Source organism: Procambarus clarkii, chromosome 85 (assembly GCF_040958095.1).
Source record: "Procambarus clarkii isolate CNS0578487 chromosome 85, FALCON_Pclarkii_2.0, whole genome shotgun sequence".
NCBI lineage: Eukaryota > Metazoa > Arthropoda > Malacostraca > Decapoda > Cambaridae > Procambarus > Procambarus clarkii.
This window is the reverse complement of record NC_091234.1, coordinates 5,900,831-5,922,136: the sequence shown is the minus strand read 5'-3', so window position 1 is coordinate 5,922,136 and position 21,306 is coordinate 5,900,831. Positions and strand designations below refer to the sequence as shown.

At 43.9% G+C, this 21,306-nt stretch overlaps 1 protein-coding gene and 1 long non-coding RNA gene across 5 annotated transcripts in view; both read right to left on the bottom strand.

Annotated features, from left to right (window-relative positions):
* Positions 1–21,306, bottom strand: part of LOC138358657 (uncharacterized) — a 366,187-nt gene that overhangs the window by 54,109 nt on the left and 290,772 nt on the right. The gene's annotated exons all lie outside the window — the stretch shown is intronic.
* LOC123750882 (guanidinobutyrase-like) overlaps positions 7,264–21,306 on the bottom strand; it is a 161,147-nt gene continuing 147,104 nt past the window's right edge. For 2 of the 3 annotated variants that reach the window (XM_069316723.1, XM_069316724.1), the window contains one exon: positions 7,264–8,006. In XM_069316723.1, coding sequence (XP_069172824.1) covers positions 7,905–8,006 — 102 coding nt within the window. In that variant the 3' untranslated portion in view covers positions 7,264–7,904. Of the gene's footprint in view, positions 8,007–8,363; positions 8,405–21,306 lie in introns of all 3 variants that reach the window. The other variant, XM_069316722.1, reaches the window with a different exon arrangement.

Genomic DNA, 21,306 nt, shown 5'->3' with positions numbered 1-21,306 from the left:
TTGCTTAGAGAATTCAGGCGCTTATGTGGGCAATAAAAGACAAGTTATATTGATAATATATTTAAAGTTTAAAAATTATGTCTTGATACAATGGTATATGGTACAATTAAGCATTGCAATATATATGATACTGATCCTATTACTGTTTACTAAACCATGAGGTTAACTGTTGAAGACCTGGTATGACTATACTTTGCTTTAAAAGAGAAAGCGGTATGGTAACTGTGAACACTTACATGGGGTCCGGACAAGTCACAGACTGAGTCTCGGAGGTAACAAGGAACTAGTCTTCTCGATGCACAGTCTATATTTAATGTCTGGGGGGGGGTGTTAAGCCAACCCTAGCTTGCAAGCCGATCATGTTTCAACATTGTAAGCAAGTATCATAGGCGTGCCAAAAACCTTACTCTTAACGCTGAAACACCACATCACACCAAAGTGAAAGAATATCATGCCCAAAAAATTAAATTAAAACTGAAAGTTAATAATTGAATTAAAACTTTGAACTAAAGCAGAGAAAGACGGGTAGCAACGGTCAGGAGGGAGGTACAGTGTAATGATGTAGCGGAATGTATTGACATAGTTAGTGCAGCACTTGTTGGTGGAGCATTAATTTACCTCATTTTACTACTGCTGTTGAGCTTCACTGCCACACAGGACAGAGAATCAGATATAAGACAGTCGGTCAATATTGTAGATTTAAACATATTTTTCATAAGGACAGTCTACTACAACATGTTCAACATGTTTTAATTTACGAATTTTTAGGTCTCTTAATTGTTCGTTGCCACACAAGATAGAGTTGGATTCATAGTAGATGTAACAAAAAAATTATATTTCCTCCCTATTTTTCTTCAATATTGACAAGCACATTAAGGATAAATGGTTAGGATGTCTTCCAGTAAGCCAAATTCAGTGAAATTGCTTCTCAGTTGATTGCATAATAGAATAAATATAAATGAATATAATATAATATAAATATAAATATAAATGCATAATAAAGGTGTAAAATCTTTACAGTTTCACATTCAGTAACATGTTGACACTTGACTGTTTTAAGGGTTCATCACAGAGTTTACAAGCTGAATACTCTTTTAATGACTCAGCCATACTAACTTGCCGAGGCCAATTCGCGAAACATCACATTGTCTGCTTAGATCACAGTACTGCTCATCACTCTAACAAATATTCGTCCGTTGCTACTTACCCAGGCAATTATTATACATTATATTCATATGTCTCATTCACGCTTGATAACGAAGTAAAAAAGTTAGTTAAACTGATTAAATAGCCTGTCTTTATCTACCCTGTCAATTCCTCGGAGAATCTTGTACGTAGTGATCATATCCCCCCTAACTCTTCTGTGTTCTAGCAAAGTGAAGTTTAATTCCCGTAGTCTCTCCTTGTAGCTCATACCTCTCAGCCCGGGTACTAGTCTGGTAGCAAACCTTTGAACTTTTTCCAGTTTGGTCTTATGCTTGACTAGATATGGATTCCATGCTGGGGCTGCATACTCCAGGATTGGTCTGACATAGGTGGTATACAAAGTTCTGAATGATTCCTTGCACAAGTGTCTAAATGCCGTTCTTATGTTAGCCAACCTGGCATACGCTGCTGATGTTATTCTCTTGACCTGGGCTTCAGGGGACAGGTCCGGCGTGATATCAACCCTCAGGTCTTTCTCTCTCTCTGACTCTTGAAGAATTTCATCTCCCAACTGATACCTTGTAACTGGCCTCCTGCTCGCTACACCTATCTTCATTACATTACATTTGCTTGGGTTAAACTCTAACAACCATTTGTTCGACCATTCTTTTAGTTTGTCTAGGTCTTCTTGAAGCCTCAAGCAGTCCTCCTATTTCTTAATCCTTCTCATAATTTTGGCGTCGTCAGCAAACATTGAGAGGAATGAGTCTATACCTTCCAGGAGATCGTTTACGTATATCAGAAACAGGATAGGACCGGGTACAGAGCCCTGTGGGACTCCACTGGTGACTTTACGCCAATCTGAGGTCTCACCCTTCACTGTAACTCTTTGCTTCCTATTGCTTAGGTATTCCCTTATCCACTGGAGCACTTTACCAGTTACTCCTCCCTGTCTCTCCAGCTTATGTACCAGCCTCTTATGGGGGACTGAATCAAAGGTTTTCCGACAGTCCAAAAAATGCAGTCCGCAAAGCCTTCTCTTTCTTGCTTAATCTTTGTCACCTGATCGTAGAATTCTATTAAGCCAGTAAGGCAAAATTTACCCTCCCTGAACCCATGTTGGTGGGTTGTCACGGAGTCCCTTCTCTCCAGATGTGATACTAGGTTTTTTCTCACGATCTTCTCCAACACTTTGCATGGTATACAAGTAAAGGACACTGGCCTGTAGTTCAGTGCCCTTGTCCGTCACCCTTTTTGTATATTGGGACCACATTAGCCGCCTTCCATGTTTCTGGTAGGTCTCCCGTCTCCAGTGACCTACTATACACTATGGAGAGTGACAAGCAGAGTGCCTGTACCAGTGTTGTGTCACACGTGTACAGAACCTGTGTTGTGCCACACATGTGGCACAACAGTTGTGACGGCACAACATGTGACGGTTGAGAGACGGGACCAAAGAACCAGAGCTCAACCTCCGCAAGCACAATTAGGTAAGTACATGTACGGAACCAGTGTTGTGCCACACGTGTACAGAACCAGTGTTGTGCCACACGTGTAAAGGACCAGTGTTGTTCCACACGTGTACAGAACTAGTATTGTGCCACACGTGTGCAGTACCAGTGTTGTTCCACACTTGTACAGGACCAGTGTTGTGCCACACGTGTACAGGACCAGTGTTGTGCCACACTTTTACAGGACCAGTGTTGTGCCACACGTGTGCAGAACCAGTGTTCTGCCACACGTGAATAAAACCAGTGTTGTGCACACGTGTACAGGACCAGTGTTGCGCCACACGTGTACAGAACCATTGCTGTGCCACACGTGTACAGAACCAGTGTTGTGCCACACGTGTACAGGACCAGTGTTGTGACACACGTGTACAGAACCAGCGTTGTGCCACACGTGTACAGAACCAGTGTTGTGCTACACGTGTACAGCTCGAAAGTTAGTATTCCAGAGACTTGTGTGTGGAGCTGTTATGACCACGGCTGCTCTTGGTTAATTAAACAAATTATATTTAAACAAATGTCCCCGGCTATACAGTCCTCGTAGCGCAGTGGTAACACACTCGCCACGTGGTTCACCAGCGATTTGACCGGGGTTCGTATCCTGACCGGGAAGGGTTAACTAGGCGCCAATCCTTAACTCTACGACTCTGTTTACTCAGCAGTGAATGAGGTTGTTTAAACAACCAAGTTGAAATTAAAGGGAAAAATTAAGGGAAATTAAGATTAGGCACCTCCCGAAACTCTGTGCGTTTAAGTTGATTTTCAAAAATGTAAGAACTCTTGTACATATAAAAACATTAATATTTATGAGTATGGGAGCTTTTGAAGCCCCATTTCTGCCACACACAGGATGAATTTATACCAAATATGCTCCGTTCTGGTTCTAAGAGATGAACGTGTAGGAAATAATTATTCAACATCCTGAAGGTTATATCGTATAAGAATATGATTGAAAATGGTTGGTGGTGGTAATATAATTGTTAGAATCAATTACTGCATTATATTTGGGTAGTCAGTGACAGCGTGACCTCGCGAATTTCAATTGTTGATGGGCTGGGGTGGATGGTGGGCTGTTGAGTGTTCTGCGGGGATTGTATTTATTGATGGGCTTGTACTGCGGGGATTGTAATTGTTGATAGGCTGGGGTGGATGGTGGGCTGTTGTGTGTTCTGCGGAGATTGTACTTATTGGTGGGCTGGGGTGGATGGTGGGCTGTTGAGTGTTCTGCGGAGATTGTACTTATTGGTGGGCTGGGGTGGATGGTGGGCTGTTGAGTGTTCTGCGGGGATTGTACTTATTGGTGGGCTGGGGTGGATGGTGGGCTGTTGAGTGTTCTGCGGAGATTGTACTTATTGGTGGGCTGGGGTGGATGGTGGGCTGTTGAGTGTTCTGCGGGGATTGTAATTGTTGATGGGCTTGGTTGGATGGTGGGTTGTTGTGTGTTCTGCGGGGATTGTACTTATTGATGGGTTGCGATGGATGGTGGGCTGTTGTGTGTTCTGCGAAGAGTGTACTTATTGATGGGTTGCGATGGACGGTGGGGTTGTTGTGTGGTCTGCGGGGATTGTTGATTGGCTCGGGTGGATGGTGGGTTGTTGTGTGCTCTGCGGGGATTGTAATCGTGGACAAGTTTTTTATTTCCGTTAATTACCTGCCCTTATTATCTTTATAACCGGTGTCAACTCTTATTAACTTAATGTTGATTTACACCTAAACTCTAAGCATACTCCGTAGTGTTTATATATGGTGGAAGTAAGCTTAGAGGAAATCTAGGATGTATCATGGGTGTGACAAACGTTAAACTGTGCTTCCATCAGAGGTTTTTGGGCCTGTCTTAGCATTTTGTTTGTAAGTTAGTATTCCTGCCCAATGGGTTACAGGGCATTAACTACATGTCAGTCGGCAGTGCTAGGGGAGTTTTGTTATGGAACAGCACTGTGGACAATAAATATTAGGTATACACTTGTTCTTTAGTGCCCAGTGTGGGAATGGATCCACATATCTCTACATCTTAAATTCGGGAGCAAATTCCTTGGGGGGGCCAGGACGTGATACACCTTGACTGTAGGGTTTGCTTTATTATATGTTTCAGTGTTACATACACAGCATTCCTTGAACACATAAGACTGGGAAGTTTACCGTAGTAAACTACCACCACAATATAAACGTTAAAAACCATTAGAGGCACGAGCATACATATTTAAGACTTGAATGACACAGTCTAAGTGGAGAATCTTTCAGACAAAATAGGTAGTGGTGAAACAGTGATGCCTCATTAGTGGAAGAAATAGTTTTGTTTGTACTATCCTATGGCCGTGGAATGTTCTGGGGTGAGATGTTATCCACATGTGTCCACTATAGCCAGGGTTGAGGCGAGAAGACATACCCAGGGTAGAGGCGAGATGGCATACCCAGGGTTGAGGCAAGATGACATACCAAGGGTTGAGGCGAGAAGACATACCCAGGGTAGAGGCAAGATGACATACCCAGGGTTGAGGCAAGATGACATACCCAGGGTTGAGGCAAGATGACATACCCAGGGTTGAGGCAAGATGACATACCCAGGGTTGAGGCGAGATGACATACCCAGGGTTGAGGCGAGATGACATACCCAGGGTTGAGGCGAGATGACATACCCAGGGTTGAGGCGAGATGACATACCCAGGGTTGAGGCGAGATGACATACCCAGGGTTGAGGCGAGATGACATATCCAGGGTTGAGGCGAGATGACATACCCAGGGTTGAGGCAAGATGACATACCCAGGGTTGAGGCAAGATGACATACCCAGGGTTGAGGCGAGATGACGTACCCAGAGTTGAGGCGAGATGACATACCCAGGGTTGAGGCGAGATGACATACCCAGGGTTGGGGCGAGATGACATGCCCAGGGATGAGGCGAGATGACATACCCTGGTCTGAGGCGGGGAGGGACCACGTGTGAGGCTGTCACCCAGGGAACGCTTCCTCTGAATCTTCACAGCAAACATCTGTACACACCAAGATGTGCTTGCTGGGGTTGAGCTTCCGCTCTTTGGTCCCGTTGCTCAACTGTCAATAAACTAGTGTACAGATATATAGGTGTAATGTGCTCTGTCATATATACATTTGAAACTGTGTATGGAGTCTGCCTCCACCACATCACTACCTAATTCATTCCAGTTGTTAACTACTCGAACACTGAAAAAATCTTTCTAATGCCTTTTTGGCTCATATGAGCAATAAGTTTCCACCTGTGTCCCCTTGTTCGTGTTCCACCTGTGCTAAACAGTTTGTCTTTGTCCACCCTGTCAATTCCTCTGAGAATGTTGTAGGTGATGCACATGTTTCCCCACTTCGGTCTTTCCGGATTGTGAGGTTTAGTTCCCGAAGTCTTTCCTCGTAACTCACACTTCTCTGGGGCTAGCCTGGTGGCATAGCTGTTAGTGTGTGCGTATGTTCGTGTCTAGCGTGTAGGTGTATCGGCACAACTTGCATCTGTGTGATGTAGTGACTAAGTGAGAGACTGTGTAACTAGTGTTGAATGAACATCGATTTTATTTCGAGACAGAAAACGAGAGTCTTTACCTATCACACTAGAGTAATGGGGTGCGGGCAGGGGAAGGAGATCATCAACAGAGGCCCGCTGAAGGGTTGTTGCTCAACCGTCTGTCTCTGGTCGTAAGCGGATATGAAAGGGTGTGCTTAGTGAGTGACCAACAGGACTCATTAACTGGTGAACTGACATCTACACCCGCTTCATCCCAGGAAGCCAGTGTCTTAGATCATCAGTCTACTCGTGCGAGTTCCCTGTGATTTGGATAGATTGCGAAGTGTTTGTTATTGTAATCTCGCTTGAATGACAGTGGGAACCTTGAGGCGCGTCACGCCTCTGTGAGGGTGACAGCTCAAAATTTATTGATTAAAAACATGTCATAATAGCACTGTTGTGAGAACGTGGTACGTTCTTAAATAGCGTTTTTCATATATCAGTTGTGTGTACATGCTTATTTAATTGTCTCGAGGACGCGATTTGTCCTCCTGTCATATTTCCCTTTTGATTAACTGCAAGTGTCAGAATTCAGTAATTGTCAGAGTGGCCACCAGTGTTAAGTTAGTTGTCAATATCGGAGTGAAAGGGTCGAGACTGCGTTTCCTCGCACAATCGTCATGAAAAACGGTTCATGCTGTGCGAGGCTGCATAGCTACTGATGCAACATTTTTAAAGTACAGACCTCGCAAGTGGTGCACTTGATGGTTAAGTATTATTAAACGTGTTGAATGTTAACAAACCTTTCTCTCAGATCTAACCTTTCATAATATTGCATGTTGCCACATAAATGGCCCCGTGCTAGCATTCATCAAACTCATCAATTTGGTGTAAAACTTCTGGCAAGACGTGCATCTCATGGTGAGGGCGAGCAACCCCATCAACGTGACCATCTACCACAAGACGTCTGTCTTGAGAAGGTCATCCTCAAGGAAGCCTCAACTCGACAGTGTGTGTACTGGGGGGAGAGTGAGGCGTGCTGCTGCAAGCAATTCGTTAATACGGATAGTTCAAGCTCGAGGAAAGGCATCTGCATATGCAAATTAGGCTATTATTGCAAGCAGGAAAGGTCGGAAAACTATTATATTACATGTACATTTTCTGTATTAAAGAAAGTGTTTAACAACATTAGGCAGACAGCTTCCACATGATATAATTTCACACTACTGCACCTGCCTTAACTTCCTACATTTAACTAAAAAATGTTCCAGTGTTTTAGTCACCATTGGACAGGATGCTGGGCCTGGTCACAGGCATGTTCGCTGACAAGAGATGTGACTGAGAGGTGTTAGCCAGTAAGACTGCACACACCTTGCAAGCTATAGTAGGACAAGGAAAATGATGCAGAGGAGGAACGATGCCAAACCACTTGGACCATCGGGGATAAAACACAGACCTGCACGAAGCAAGACCGTCTCGTACCGATCAGTCCAAGTGGTTGACAGATCGCTCACCACATGATGAGTCACAATAACGTGGCTAAAGACATGATGACCAAACTACACGTCACAAAATATTTTGGACTGAAACCGTGACTTGATAATGGTCCAGGACGGACCGAAACGTCGTCGTCTCTTCATTTTGTGATGTTGGGCTTCGTCATCGTTGAGCATCATGTAGAGTAAGGTCGGAGAGCACTGGCAGGTCTACCTGTGGTACTTCACCCCGGGCAGTACACACAACATCCTGTACAGCAGGCGAGGAAGGAGAGCACTGGCAGGTCTAACTGTGGTACTTCACCCCGGGCAGCACACACAACATCTCGTACAGCAAGTGGGCACCCGTGGCGGCCGTCGTGCCCTCAAAGTCGTAGGGTGGAGACACCTGGGGAATATCTTCATAAATAACTTAAATGTACTAATTAGTTGTGTTTACATAGTAATAATCGCTTAATATATTTAATACTACGAATTATATTTGTTCATTTAAACAATTTTCAATTAGTTATATAAATGACAAGAATACCAGCATAATGTGTTCTATTTGAATACAGAATCATTACCGTAACTAGAATTATCAGGAGATAAGTATTACAATGGTTATCAGTAACAATATGGATATCAAATGCTTAGAACTTCAAAGTCTAGCCAGAGCATGGTTAAATTGTAAATATTTTGTTAAACTAAACATTTACGTACAAACAACTGCACAATTACTGGTGAACTCTTGTTCTTTACTAACACAGATAAGCCACTCAAGACGTACAGGTAAAACATCTGTAACTGAAAATAGACAGATAACACTTCTCAACTTAGATGAATAGTGCTGTGACTTAGATGAACAGTTGTGCTGTGACTGGGATGAAGAGTGCTGTGTGTTAGATGAAGAGCTGTGCTGTGACTGGGATGAATAATGCTGTCTCGTAGATGAACAGCCGTGCTGTGCCATGGATGAATATGCTGTTTCTTAGATGAACAGCTGTGTTGTGACTTAGATGAACAGCTGTGCTGTGACTTATAAGAACAGCTGTGTTGTGACTTAGATGAACAGCTGTGCTGTGACTTATAAGAACAGCTGTGCTGTGACTTAGAAGAACAGCTGTGCTGTGACTTAGAAGAACTGCTGTGATGTGACTTAGAAGAACAGCTGTGCTGTGACTGGTGTAAATAGTGTTGTGACCTAGATGAACAGCTGTGCAGTGACTTAGATGAACAGCTGTGTTGTGACAGGGATGAATAGTGCTGTTTCTTAGATGAAAAGCTGTGCTGTGACTAAGACGAACAGCTGTGCTGTAACTTAGATGAACAGCTGTGTTGTAACTTAAGATGAACAATTGTGCTGTAACTTAGATGAACAGCTGTGCTGTAACTTAGATGAACAGCTGTGCTGTAACTTAGATGAACAGCTGTGCTGTAACTTAGATGAACAGCGTTGCAGTGACTTACATGAATAGTTGTGCTGTGACTTAGATGAACAGCTGTAACTTATATGCATTGTGCTGCGACTTATAGCAACACCTGCTACAACCAGGAATTAAAAACTATGTAACTTTATTGGCCAGGACCAGGAGTCATTTACGAGTATATTAACGAAATCTGTTTATCTTTCTTTTATCAATGGTGGCTTAGGCTGTATTTATTAAACAATTAACGAGTTTAGAATCTATGCAACACATGGCTAATATCATTATTAGTAGTAGTAGTAGTATTGTCCTATACAATCTTCTTCTTATCTTGAGGTTATCTCGAGATGATTTCGGGGCTTTTAGTGTCCCCGCGGCCCGGTCCTCGACCAGGCCTCCACCCCCAGGAAGCAGCCCGTGTGTCTTCATAATAACATAGGAATATGAAAATATGAAAAAAATATGAAAATAAAGGAAACTACAGAAAGTCTGTAATGGTCCACATGAGGCAGCTCTTATGTACATCTACCTAAACTCATATATTTCTAACCGTTGATTGAAACAATCCAGCAATTTAACCATGAGGTTTTGTAGGTTACTTAGATCTCTAGGTTAGGTCTATGTTATCTAGGTCTCAAGGTTAGATAACCTAGGTTATCTAACCTGGAGGTTATATTGAGGTTATCTTAAGATAACCTCAATATAACGAACTATCTTGAGGTTATCTCAAGATAACCTCTATTATGTTACGTGGTTATGCAACAAATTTGTTGCATAAATCAACAACTCTGTTTTCAAGCCAGTATTTACCCAGGTCTTTCCTAAATTTAAACTTATGTAGTCTGTTGTCATTGTTGTCAACACAGGTCAGCCATGTGGTTATTTATTTATCACTCAGAACAATAAGTAAACCCTTGAATAATACCAATAAGTAAATAAGTACAATTATTTAATTAATGTTCCCTTTATTCAAGGGAACAATAAGTAAACCCTTGAGAAACCATGCCCTCATGCTGGGCATGAGGACCAAACTATCATACTTACTCAACACGAGGAATCACTTTATGCAAAACACATACAACGAATAAGACCCTGAAAAATATAACGTGCTATTGTGAGTTCATTGTGTACAATGCATTATATTTCTAGTGTGACTCTTGCTATAACAAGTACATAAGCAGGTCGTTTAAATATGGAACAAGTGGAAGGGATGACAGCGTAGCGGCAATATTTGCTTTTTTTAGAAGAGTTCCTCATTTGGACTTAAAGGTTTCTTATGGAGTAAATTCGAGACAAAAGTTCCTCATTTGGACTTAAAGGTTTCTTATGGAGTAAATTCGAGACAAAAGTTCCTCATTTCGACTTAAAGTTTTTTTATGGGGATCGCTGCAGTATTTCTAACATAGGTCAGACGTATGGGCCAATAAGTCTTCTTTGCTTCCTTAATTCTAATGTTCTAAATATGTAGGTCATTCACCTCAACCAGCTCAAACGCCCGACAGGTTCAGCACTAACCCCTCGAAGTAACGAACTCACTCTCCTCCACCGGAGCACACCCCATCAAGGACAAGGCTCACCTCCACTAAGTACCCCAGAAAACACAAAATGTTTTCTAACGTATTTATTTGGTAGCAGAAAGGTGACACTGTAACTATTTATACCAAGTCGTTTTTTAACGTTTAAAATTCCCACATACTCACCTAGTTGTACTCACCTAGTTGTGCTTGTGGGGGTTGAGCTGTGTCTCTTTGGTCCCGCCTCTCAACCGTCAGTCAACTGGTGTACAGATTCCTGAGCCTACTGGGCTCTATCATATCTACATTTGAAACTGTGTATGGAGTCAGCCTCTACCACATCACTTCCTAGTGCATTCCATTTGTTAACTACTCTGACACTGAAAAAAATATTTATAATGTCTCTGTGGCTCATTTGGGTACTAAGTTTCCACCTGTGTCTCCTTGTTCATGTTCCACCAGTGCTGAAGAGTTTGTCTGTCCACACCACACTGTCAATTCCCCTGAGAATTTTGTAGGTGGTTATCATGTCTCCCCTTACTCTTCTGTTTTCCATGGGAGTAAGCTCCTTTAAGCTTCAGCTCCTTTAGCTTTTCCTCGTAGTCCATACCTCTCAGTTCCAGGACGAGTCTGGTAGTATACAACTGACTTTTCTCTAACTTTGTTTTGTGTTTAATTAGGTATGGAATCCAGGCTGGAGCTGCATATTCCAGGATTGGTCTGACATAAGTGGTATACAGGGTCCTGAACGATTCCTTACACAAGTTTCTAAAGGTAGTTCTTATGTGGTCCAACCTAACACTTGCCGTTGATGATATCCTTTTGATGTGGGCATCTGGGGACAGGTTCGATGTGATATCAACCCCCAGATCTTTCTCTCTGTTTGTCTCTTGCAGGATTTCTCCTCCCAGATAGTACCTTGTGTTCAGCCTTCTGCTCCCTTCGCCTAATTTCCTTTCATTTACACGTTCCTGAGTTGAAATTTAGTAGCCATTTTCTAGACTATTCCTCCAGTTTGTCCAGGTCATTCTGTAGTCTCTGTCTATATCTATCTATCTTGATTCTTCTCAGAACTTTTGCATCATCAGCAAACATTCAGAGGAATGATTCTATACCCCCTGGAAGATAGTTTGCATATATTAGAAACAGTTTGGATCCAAGAACAGAGCCCTCTGGGACTCCGCTGGTGACATCACTCCTCTCTGATGTCTCCCCTCCCCCCCTTTACAGTTACTCGCTGTTTCCTGTTGCTTAGATACTCCTTTATCCACTGGAGCACCTTCCCTTTTACTCCTGTCTGTTGCTATAACTTTTGTAACAGTCTTTTATGAGGTACTGTGTCAAAGACTTTCTGGCAGTCCAAGAAAATGCAGTCAGCCCACCCTTCTCTTTCTTGTCAAATTTTTGTTGCTTGATCATAAAATTCTATTAAACCTGTGAGGCACGATTTACCATCTCTGAACCCATACTGGTGGTGTGTTACAAATCTATTTCCTTCCAGATGCTCTACGAGCCTTTGCCCTCACGATCTTCTACATCACCTTGCAAGGTATACAAGTTAGGGAAACTGGCCTGTAGTTCAGTGCCTCTTGCCTGCCACTCTGTTTTGTATTTTGAGCTGTCCAACAGCCTCTGTCACATTCAGCTCCAACATATTTCTTTTGACTTCATCACTGGTGAGGTCAAATTCCTCCAAGGTTGCTTGATTTTGCGTGTGTGTGTGTGTTTACTAGTTGTGTTTTTTTGCGGGGGTTGAGCTTTGCTTTTTCGGCCCGCCTCTCAACTGTCAATCAACTGTTTACTAACTTTTTTTTTTTTTTTTCCCACACCAAACACACACACACACACACACACCCCAGGAAGCAGCCCGTGACAGCTGACTAACTCCCAGTACCTATTTACTGCTAGGTAACAGGGGCACTTAGGGTGAAAGAAACTTTGCCCATTTGTTTCTGCCTCGTGCGGGAATCAAACCCGCGCCACAGAATTACGAGTCCTGCGCGCTATCCACCAGGCTACGAGGCCCCTTACCCCAGGCTACGAGGCCCCTTACCCCAGGCTACGAGGCCCCTTGTGTGTGTGTATGTGTGTGTGTGTGTACTCACCTATATGTACTCACCTATATGTGCTTGCAGGATCGAGCATTGACTCTTGGATCCCGCCTTTCTAGCTATCGGTTGTTTACAGCAATGACTCCTGTCCCATTTCCCAATCATACCTAGTTTTAAAAGTATGAATAGTATTTGCTTCCACAACCTGTTCCCCAAGTGCATTCCATTTTTCTACTACTCTCACGCTAAAAGAAAACTTCCTAACATCTCTGTGACTCATCTGAGTTTCCAGTTTCCACCCATGTCCCCTCGTTCTGTTATTATTACGTGTGAACATTTCATCTATTTCCACTTTGTCAATTCCCCTGAGTATTTTATATGTCCCTATCATATCTCCTCTCTCCCTTCTTTTCTCTAGTGTCGTAAGGTTCAGTTCCTTCAGCCGCTCTTCATATCCCATCCCTCGTAGCTCTGGGACAAGCCTCGTCGCAAACCTCTGAACCTTCTCCAGTTTCTTTATGTGTTTCTTCAGGTGGGGGCTCCATGATGGCGCGGCATACTCTAAGACGGGTCTCACGTAGGCAGTGTAAAGCGCCCTAAAAGCTTCCTCATTTAGGTTTCTGAATGAAGTTCTAATTTTCGCCAGTGTAGAGTACGCTGCTGTCGTTATCCTATTTATATGTGCCTCAGGAGTTAGATTAGGTGTCACATCCACTCCCAGGTCTCTTTCTCGAATCGTTACAGGTAGGCTGTTCCCCTTCATTGTGTACTGTCCCTTTGGTCTCCTGTCACCTGATCCCATTTCCATAACTTTACATTTACTGGTGTTAAACTCCAGTAGCCATTTCCCTGACCATCTCTGCAGCCTGTTTAAGTCCTCTTGGAGGATCCTACAATCCTCGTCTGTCACAACTCTTCTCATTAATTTTGCGTCATCTGCAAACATTGACATGTATGATTCCACTCCTGTAAACATATCATTTACGTAAATTAGAAAGAGGATTGGTCCCAGCACCGATCCTTGAGGTACTCCACTTGTTACTGTTCGCCAGTCCGACTTTTCGCCCCTTACCATTACCCTCTGGCTCCTTCCTGTTAGGTAGTTCTTCACCCATACTAGGGCCTTTCCGCTTACTCCTGCCTGCCTCTCAAGTTTGTATAGCAGTCTCATGTGCGGTACCGTATCAAAGGCCTTTTGGCAGTCAAGAAATATGCAGTCTGCCCAGCCTTCTCTGTCCTGCCTTATCCTTGTTACTTTATCATAGAATTCTAAAAGGTTTGTTAGGCATGATTTCCCTGTCCAGAACCCATGTTGGTGCTTGTTTACAAACCCAATGCTCTCCAGGTGCTCAACAAGTCTTAGCCTAATTATTCTTTCAAGTATTTTGCAGGGGATGCTTGTCAGTGATACGGGTCTGTAGTTAAGTGCCTCCTCCCTATCACCCTTTTTGAAAATCGGTACGACATTTGCCTCCTTCCAGCAACTGGGCAATTCTCCCGACATAAGTGACTCATTAAAGATCATTGCCAGAGGCACGCTGAGAGCCTGCGCTGCCTCTTTGAGTATCCACGGTGATACTTTGTCTGGTCCAACAGCTTTATTTGCATCCAGTGTTGTCAACTGTTTCATTACATCCTCTGCTGTCACCTCTATATCCGATAGTCTTTCATCTTGGGTAATCTCTTCTAACAATGGGAGCTGCTCAGGCTCGGTTGTGAACACTCCATGGAATTTTGCATTCAGTACCTCGCAGATTTCCTTGTCGCTTTCTGTATATGCCCCTTCTGTTTTCCTCAGTCTTGTCACTTGGTCATTTACCGACATCTTCTTTCTTATATGGCTATGTAGTAATTTTGGTTGCTTTTTCGCTTTGACTGCAATATCGTTCTCATAATTTCTTTCCGACACTCGTCTTATGTTAATGTAATCATTCCTAGCTCTGTTACATCTAATCCTGTTGTCATCTGTCCTTTGTCTTCTGTACTTCCTCCACTCCCTCCTGCTTCTCACCTTTGCTTCCTGACACTGTCTATTAAACCATGGGTTATTATATTCCCTCCTGCTTTTTTCCTTTATTGTTGGAATAAATCTATCTTCAGCCTCCTTGCATTTCAATATGACTTGGTTCATCATACCTTGCACTGTTTTTCCTCTAAGTTCTTCCTCCCACTGCACTTCTCCCAGGTAGTCCCTTATCCTTCTGTAGTCCCCTCTTCTGTAATCAAGTCTCCTTTCCCGGACCTCTTGTCCTTTGGTCACAATTTTAAGCTCCATCATGTAGTCAAAGACTAGGACACAATGGTCACTAGCTCCTAGTGGTATTTCATGTTCCAACTGCTCGATGTCTTCTACATTCTGAGTGATAATGAGATCTAATAGGCTGGGCGTATCCCCTCCTCTTTCCCTAGTATCTTCTTTCACATGCTGTGTTAGGAAATTCCTGTCAATAACGTCTACCAGCTTCGCTCCCCAGGTCTCCTCCCCGCCATGGGGATTCCTCGTTTCCCAATTTATCTCTCCGTGATTTAGGTCCCCCATGACCAGCAGCTTCGCTCTCATTCTATGCGCTAAAGTTGCTGCCCTCTGCAGTTCATCCACACATGTGTGTGTGTGTGTGTGAGTGTGTGTGTGTGTGTGTGTACTCACCTAGTTGTGTCTGCGGGGGTTGAGCTCTGGCTCTTTGGTCTCGCCTCTCAGCCGTCAATCAACAGGTGTACAGATTCCTGAGCCTATTGGGCTCAGGAATCATATCTACACTTGAAACTGTGTATGGAGTCAGCCTCCACCACATCACTTCCTAATGCATTCCATTTGTCAACCACTCTGACACTAAAAAAGTTCTTTCTAATATCTCTGTGACTCATTTGGGCACTCAGTTTCCACCTGTATCCCCTAGTGCGTGTGCCCCTTGTGTTAAATAGCCTGTCTTTATCTACCCTATCAATTCCCTTCAGAATCTTGAATGTGGTGATCATGTCCCCCTAACTCTTCTGTCTTCCAGCGAGTGAGGTTTAATTCCCGTAGTCTCTCCTCGTAGCTCATACCTCTCAGCTCAGGTACTAGTCTGGTGGCAAACCTTTGAACCTTTTCCAGTTTAGTCTTATCCTTGACTCGATATGGACTCCATGCTGGGGCTGCATACTCCAGGATTGGCCTGACATATGTGGTATACAAAGTTCTGAATGATTCTTTACACAAGTTTCTGAATGCCATTCGTATGTTGGCCAGCCTGGCATATGCCGCTGATGTTATCCTCTTGATATGTGCTGCAGGAGACAGGTCTGGCGTGATATCAAAACCAAGTCTTTTTCTTTCTCTGATTTCTGAAGAATTTCCTCTCCCAGATGATACCTTGTATCTGGCCTCCTGCTCCCTACACCTATCTTCATTACATTACATTTGGTTGGGTTAAACTCTAACAGCCATTTGTTCGACCAATGATGTGTGTGTGTGTGTGTGTGTGTGTGTGTGTGTGTTTGTGTGTGTGTGTGTGTGTGTGTACTCACCTAGTTGTACTCACCTAGTTGTGTTTGCGGGGGTTGAGCTCTGGCTCTTTGGTCCCGCCTCTCAACCGTCAATCAACAGGTGTACAGATTCCTGAGCCTATCGGGCTCTGTCATATCTACACTTGAAACTGTGTATGGAGTCAGCCTCCACCACATCACCCCCTAATGCATTCCATTTGTCAACCACTCTGACACTAAAAAAGTTCTTTCTAATATCTCTGTGGCTCATTTGGGCACTCAGTTTCCACCTGTGTCCCCTTGTGCGTGTTCCCCTTGTGTTAAATAGACTGTCTTTATCTACCCTATCAATCCCCTTCAGAATCTTGAATGTGGTGATCATGTCCCCCCTAACTCTTCTGTCTTCCAGCGAAGTGAGGTTTAATTCCCGTAGTCTCTCCTCGTAGCTCATACCTCTCAGCTCGGGTACTAGTCTGGTGGCAAACCTTTGAACCTTTTCCAGTTTAGTCTTATCCTTGACTAGATATGGACTCCATGCTGGGGCTGCATACTCCAGGATTGGCCTGACATATGTGGTATACAAAGTTCTGAATGATTCTTTACACAAGTTTCTGAATGCCGTTCGTATGTTGGCCAGCCTGGCATATGCCGCTGATGTTATCCGCTTGATATGTGCTGCAGGAGACAGGTCTGGCGTGATATCAACCCCCAAGTCTTTTTCCTTCTCTGACTCCTGAAGAATTTCCTCTCCCAGATGATACCTTGTATCTGGCCTCCTGCTCCCTACACCTATCTTCATTACATTACATTTGGTTGGGTTAAACTCTAACAACCATTTGTTCGACCATTCCTTCAGCTTGTCTAGGTCTTCTTGAAGCCTCAAACAGTCCTCTTCTGTTTTAATCCTTCTCATAATTTTGGCATCGTCCGCAAACATTGAGAGAAATGAATCGATACCCTCCGGGAGATCATTTACATATATCAGAAACAAGATAGGACCGAGTACAGAGCCCTGTGGGACTCCACTGGTGACTTCACGCCAATCGGAGGTCTCACCCCTCACCGTAACTCTCTGCTTCCTATTGCTTAGATACTCCCTTATCCACTGGAGCACCTTACCAGCTACACCTGCCTGTCTCTCCAGCTTATGTACCAGCCTCTTATGCGGTACTGTGTCAAAGGCTTTCCGACAATCCAAGAAAATGCAGTCCGCCCAGCCCTCTCTTTCTTGCTTAATCTGTGTCACCTGATCGTAGAATTCTATCAAGCCTGTAAGGCAAGATTTACCCTCCCTGAATCCATGTTGGCGATTTGTCACGAAGTCCCTTCTCTCCAGATGTGTTACCAGGTTTTTTCTCACGATCTTCTCCATCACCTTGCATGGTATACAAGTCAAGGACACTGGCCTGTAGTTCAGTGCCTCTTGTCTGTCGCCCTTTTTGTATATTGGGACCACATTCGCCGTCTTCCATATTTCTGGTAGGTCTCCCGTCTCTAGTGATTTACTATACACTATGGAGAGTGGCAAGCAAAGTGCCTCTGCACACTCTTTCAGTACCCATGGTGAGATCCCATCTGGACCAACCGCCTTTCTAACATCCAGATCCAGCAGGTGTCTCTTGACCTCCTCTCTCGTAATTTCGAACTCCTCCAAGGCCGCCTGGTTTACCTCCCTTTCTCCTAGCACAGTGACCTCACCCTGTTCTATTGTGAAGACCTCCTGGAACCTCTTGTTGAGTTCCTCACACACCTCTCTGTCATTCTCTGTATACCTGTCCTCGCCTGTTCTAAGTTTCAATACCTGTTCTTTCACTGTTGTTTTCCTTCTGATGTGACTGTGGAGTAGCTTTGGTTCGGTCTTGGCTTTGTTTGCTATATCATTTTCAAAAATTTTCTCTGCTTCTCTTCTCACCCTGACGTACTCATTCCTGGTTCTCTGGTATCTCTCCCTGCTTTCTGGTGTTCTGTTATTCCGGAAGTTCCTCCACGCCTTCTTGTTCAGTTTCTTCGCTTCCATACATGCCCTATTATACCATGGATTCTTTTGTTGCTTCTCGGATTTTACCCTTTGGGCCGGGATGAACCTGTTTACTGCCTCCTGACACATTTGGGTAACATAGTCCATCATACCCTGTACAGACTTGTCTCTGAGGTCTGTGTCCCAAGGTATTTCACTTAGGAAACTTCTCATCTGTTCATAATTCCCCTTTCGGTATGCCAGCCTTTTGATTCCTAGTTCTTTTTGGGGGGAGATAAGTCCTAGCTCTACCAGGTACTCAAAGTTCAATACACTGTGGTCACTCATTCCCAAGGGCGCTTCCATCTTAACTTCCCTTATATCCCATTCATTTAGGGTAAATATCAAATCAAGCATTGCTGGTTCATCTTCTCCTCTCATTCTTGTTGGCTCTTTGGTATGCTGGCTTAGAAAGTTTCTTGTTGCCACGTCCAGCAGCTTAGCTCTCCATGTTTCTGGTCCTCCATGCGGGTCTCCATGTGTGTGTGTGTGTGTGTGTGTGTGTGTGTGTGTGTGTGTGTGTGTGTGTGTGTGTGTGTGTGTGTGTGTGTGTATGTGTGTGTGTGTGTGTGTGTGTGTGTGTGTGCGTGTGTGTACTCACCTAATTGTGCTAGCAGGGGTTGAGCTCTGGCTCTTTGGTCCCGCCTCTCAACCGTCAATCAAAAGGTGTACTCTGTTTACTCTGTTTATGATGTACTTGCTTACATCCTGAAATGTGTGTATGTGTGTGTGTGTGTGTGTGTACTCACCTAGTTGTGCTTGCGGGGGTTGAGCTTTGGCTCTTTGGTCCCGCCTCTCAACCGTCAATCAACAGGTGTACAGGTTCCTGAGCCTATTGGGCTCTATCATATCTACACTTGAAACTGTGTATGGAGTCAGCCTCCACCACATTACCCACTAATGCATTCCATTTGTCAACCACTCTGACACTAAAAAAGTTCTTTCTAATATCTCTGTGGCTCTTTTGGGCACTCAGTTTCCACCTGTGTCCCTTAGTGCGTGCGCCCCTTGTGTTAAATAGCCTGTCAATATCAACCCTGTCGATTCCCTTGAGAATCTTGAATGTGGTGATCATGTCCCCCCTAACTCTTCTGTCTTCCAACGAAGTGAGGTTTAATTCCCGTAGTCTCTCCTCGTAGCTCATACCTCTCAGCTCGGGTACTAGTCTGGTGGCATACCTTTGAACCTTTTTCAGTTTAGTCTTATGCTTGACTAGATATGGACTCCATGCTGGCGCCGCATACTCCAGGATTGGTCTGACATATGTGGTGTATAATGTTCTGAAAGATTCCTTACACAAGTTTCTAACGGCCGTTCTTATGTTAGCCAACCTGGCATATGCTGCTGATGTTATCCTCTTGATATGAGCTTCAGGGGACAGGTCTGGCGTGATTTCAACCCCCAGGTCTTTCTCTCTCTCTGACTCTTGAAGTATTTCATCTCCCAAATGATACCTTGTATCTGGTCTCTTGCTTCCTACCCCTACCTTCATTAGATTACATTTGCTTGGGTTAAACTCTAACAGCCATTTGTTCGACCATTCCTGCAGCTTGTCCAGGTCTTCTTGAAGCCTCAAGCTGTCCTCCTCTGCTTTAACCCTTCTCATAATTTTGGCGTCGTCAGCAAACATTGAGAGGAATTAGTCTATGCCCTCTGGGAGATCATTTACGTATATCAGAAACAGGATAGAGCCAAGCACAGAGCCCTGTGGGTCTCCACTGGTGACTTCACGCCATTCTGAGGTCTCACCCCTCAATATAACTCTCTGCTTCCTATTGCTTAGGTACTCCCTTATGCACTGGAGCGCCCTACCAGTTACTCCTGCCTGTTTCTCCAGCTTATGTATGAATCTTTTATGGGGGTACTGTATCAAAGGCTTTCCAACAGTCCAAAAAAATGCAGTCCGCCCATCCTTCTCTTTCTTCCTTAATATTTGTCACCTGATCGTAGAATTCTATCAAGCCTGTAAGGCAAGATTTACCCTCCCTGAACCCATGTTGATGGGTTGTCACGAAGTCTCTTCTCTCCAGATGTGTTACTAGGTTTTTTCTCGCAATCTTCTCCGTCACCTTGCATGGTATACAAGTTAAGGACACTGGCCTATAGTTCAGTGTCTCTTGTCTGTCACCCTTTTTGTATATTGGTACTACATTAGCAGTCTTCAATATTTCTGGTAGGTCTCCCGTTTCCAGTGACCTTCTATACACTATGGAGAGTGGCAAGCAAAGTTCTCCTGCACACTCTTTCAATACCCATGGTGAGATTCCGTCCAGCCCATCAGCTTTTCTCAATTCCAGCTCCAATATGTGCTTCTTGACCTCATCTCTTGTAATTTCGAACCTTTCTAAGGTCACCTGGTTTGCTGGCACCTCTCCTAGCGCCGTGACTTCTCCCTGTTCTATTGTAAAGACCTCCTGGAACCTTTTGTTGAGTTCTTCACACACCTCTTTGTCATTCTCTGTGTACCTGTCCTCGCCCACCCTAAGTTTCATCACCTGTTCCTTCACTGTTGTCTTCCTCCTGATGTGACTGTGCAGTAGCTTTGGTTCGGTCTTGGCTTTATTAGCTATATCATTTTCATACCTTTTTTCAGCTGATCTTCTCACACTAACATACTCGTTCCTGGTTCTCTGGTATCTCTCTCTACTTTCTGGTGTTCTGTTATTACGGAAGTTCCTCCATGATCTTTTGTTCAGCTCCTTTGCTTTCATACACTCCCTTTTAAACCACGGATTTTTCCTTTGATTCTCTGTTTTTTCCTGTCGGGCTGGGACAATCCTGCTTATAGCCTCCTGACATTTTTGGGTGACATAGTCCATCATGTCTTGTACGGACTTGATTCCGAGTTCTGTGTCCCAATGTATATCCCATAGGAATTTATTCATCTCCTCATAGTTTCCCTTTCGGTACGCAAGCCCTTTGTTTCCCAGTTCTTTTTTGGGGGTGATAATTCCTAGCTCAACCAGGTACTCAAAGCTCAATACACTATGATCACTCATTCCCAAGGGGGCTTCCAACTTAACATCTTTTATATCCGACTCATTTAGGGTAAATATCAGATCAAGCAAGGCTGGTTCATCCCATCCTCTCATTCTTGTCGGTCACTGGACGTGTTGACTTAGAAAGTTTCTTGTTGCCACATCCAGCAGCTTAGCTCTCCATGTGTCTGGGCCTCTATGTGGGTCTCTGTTCCCCCAATCTATCTTCCCCATGGTTGAAGTCTCCCATGATTAGT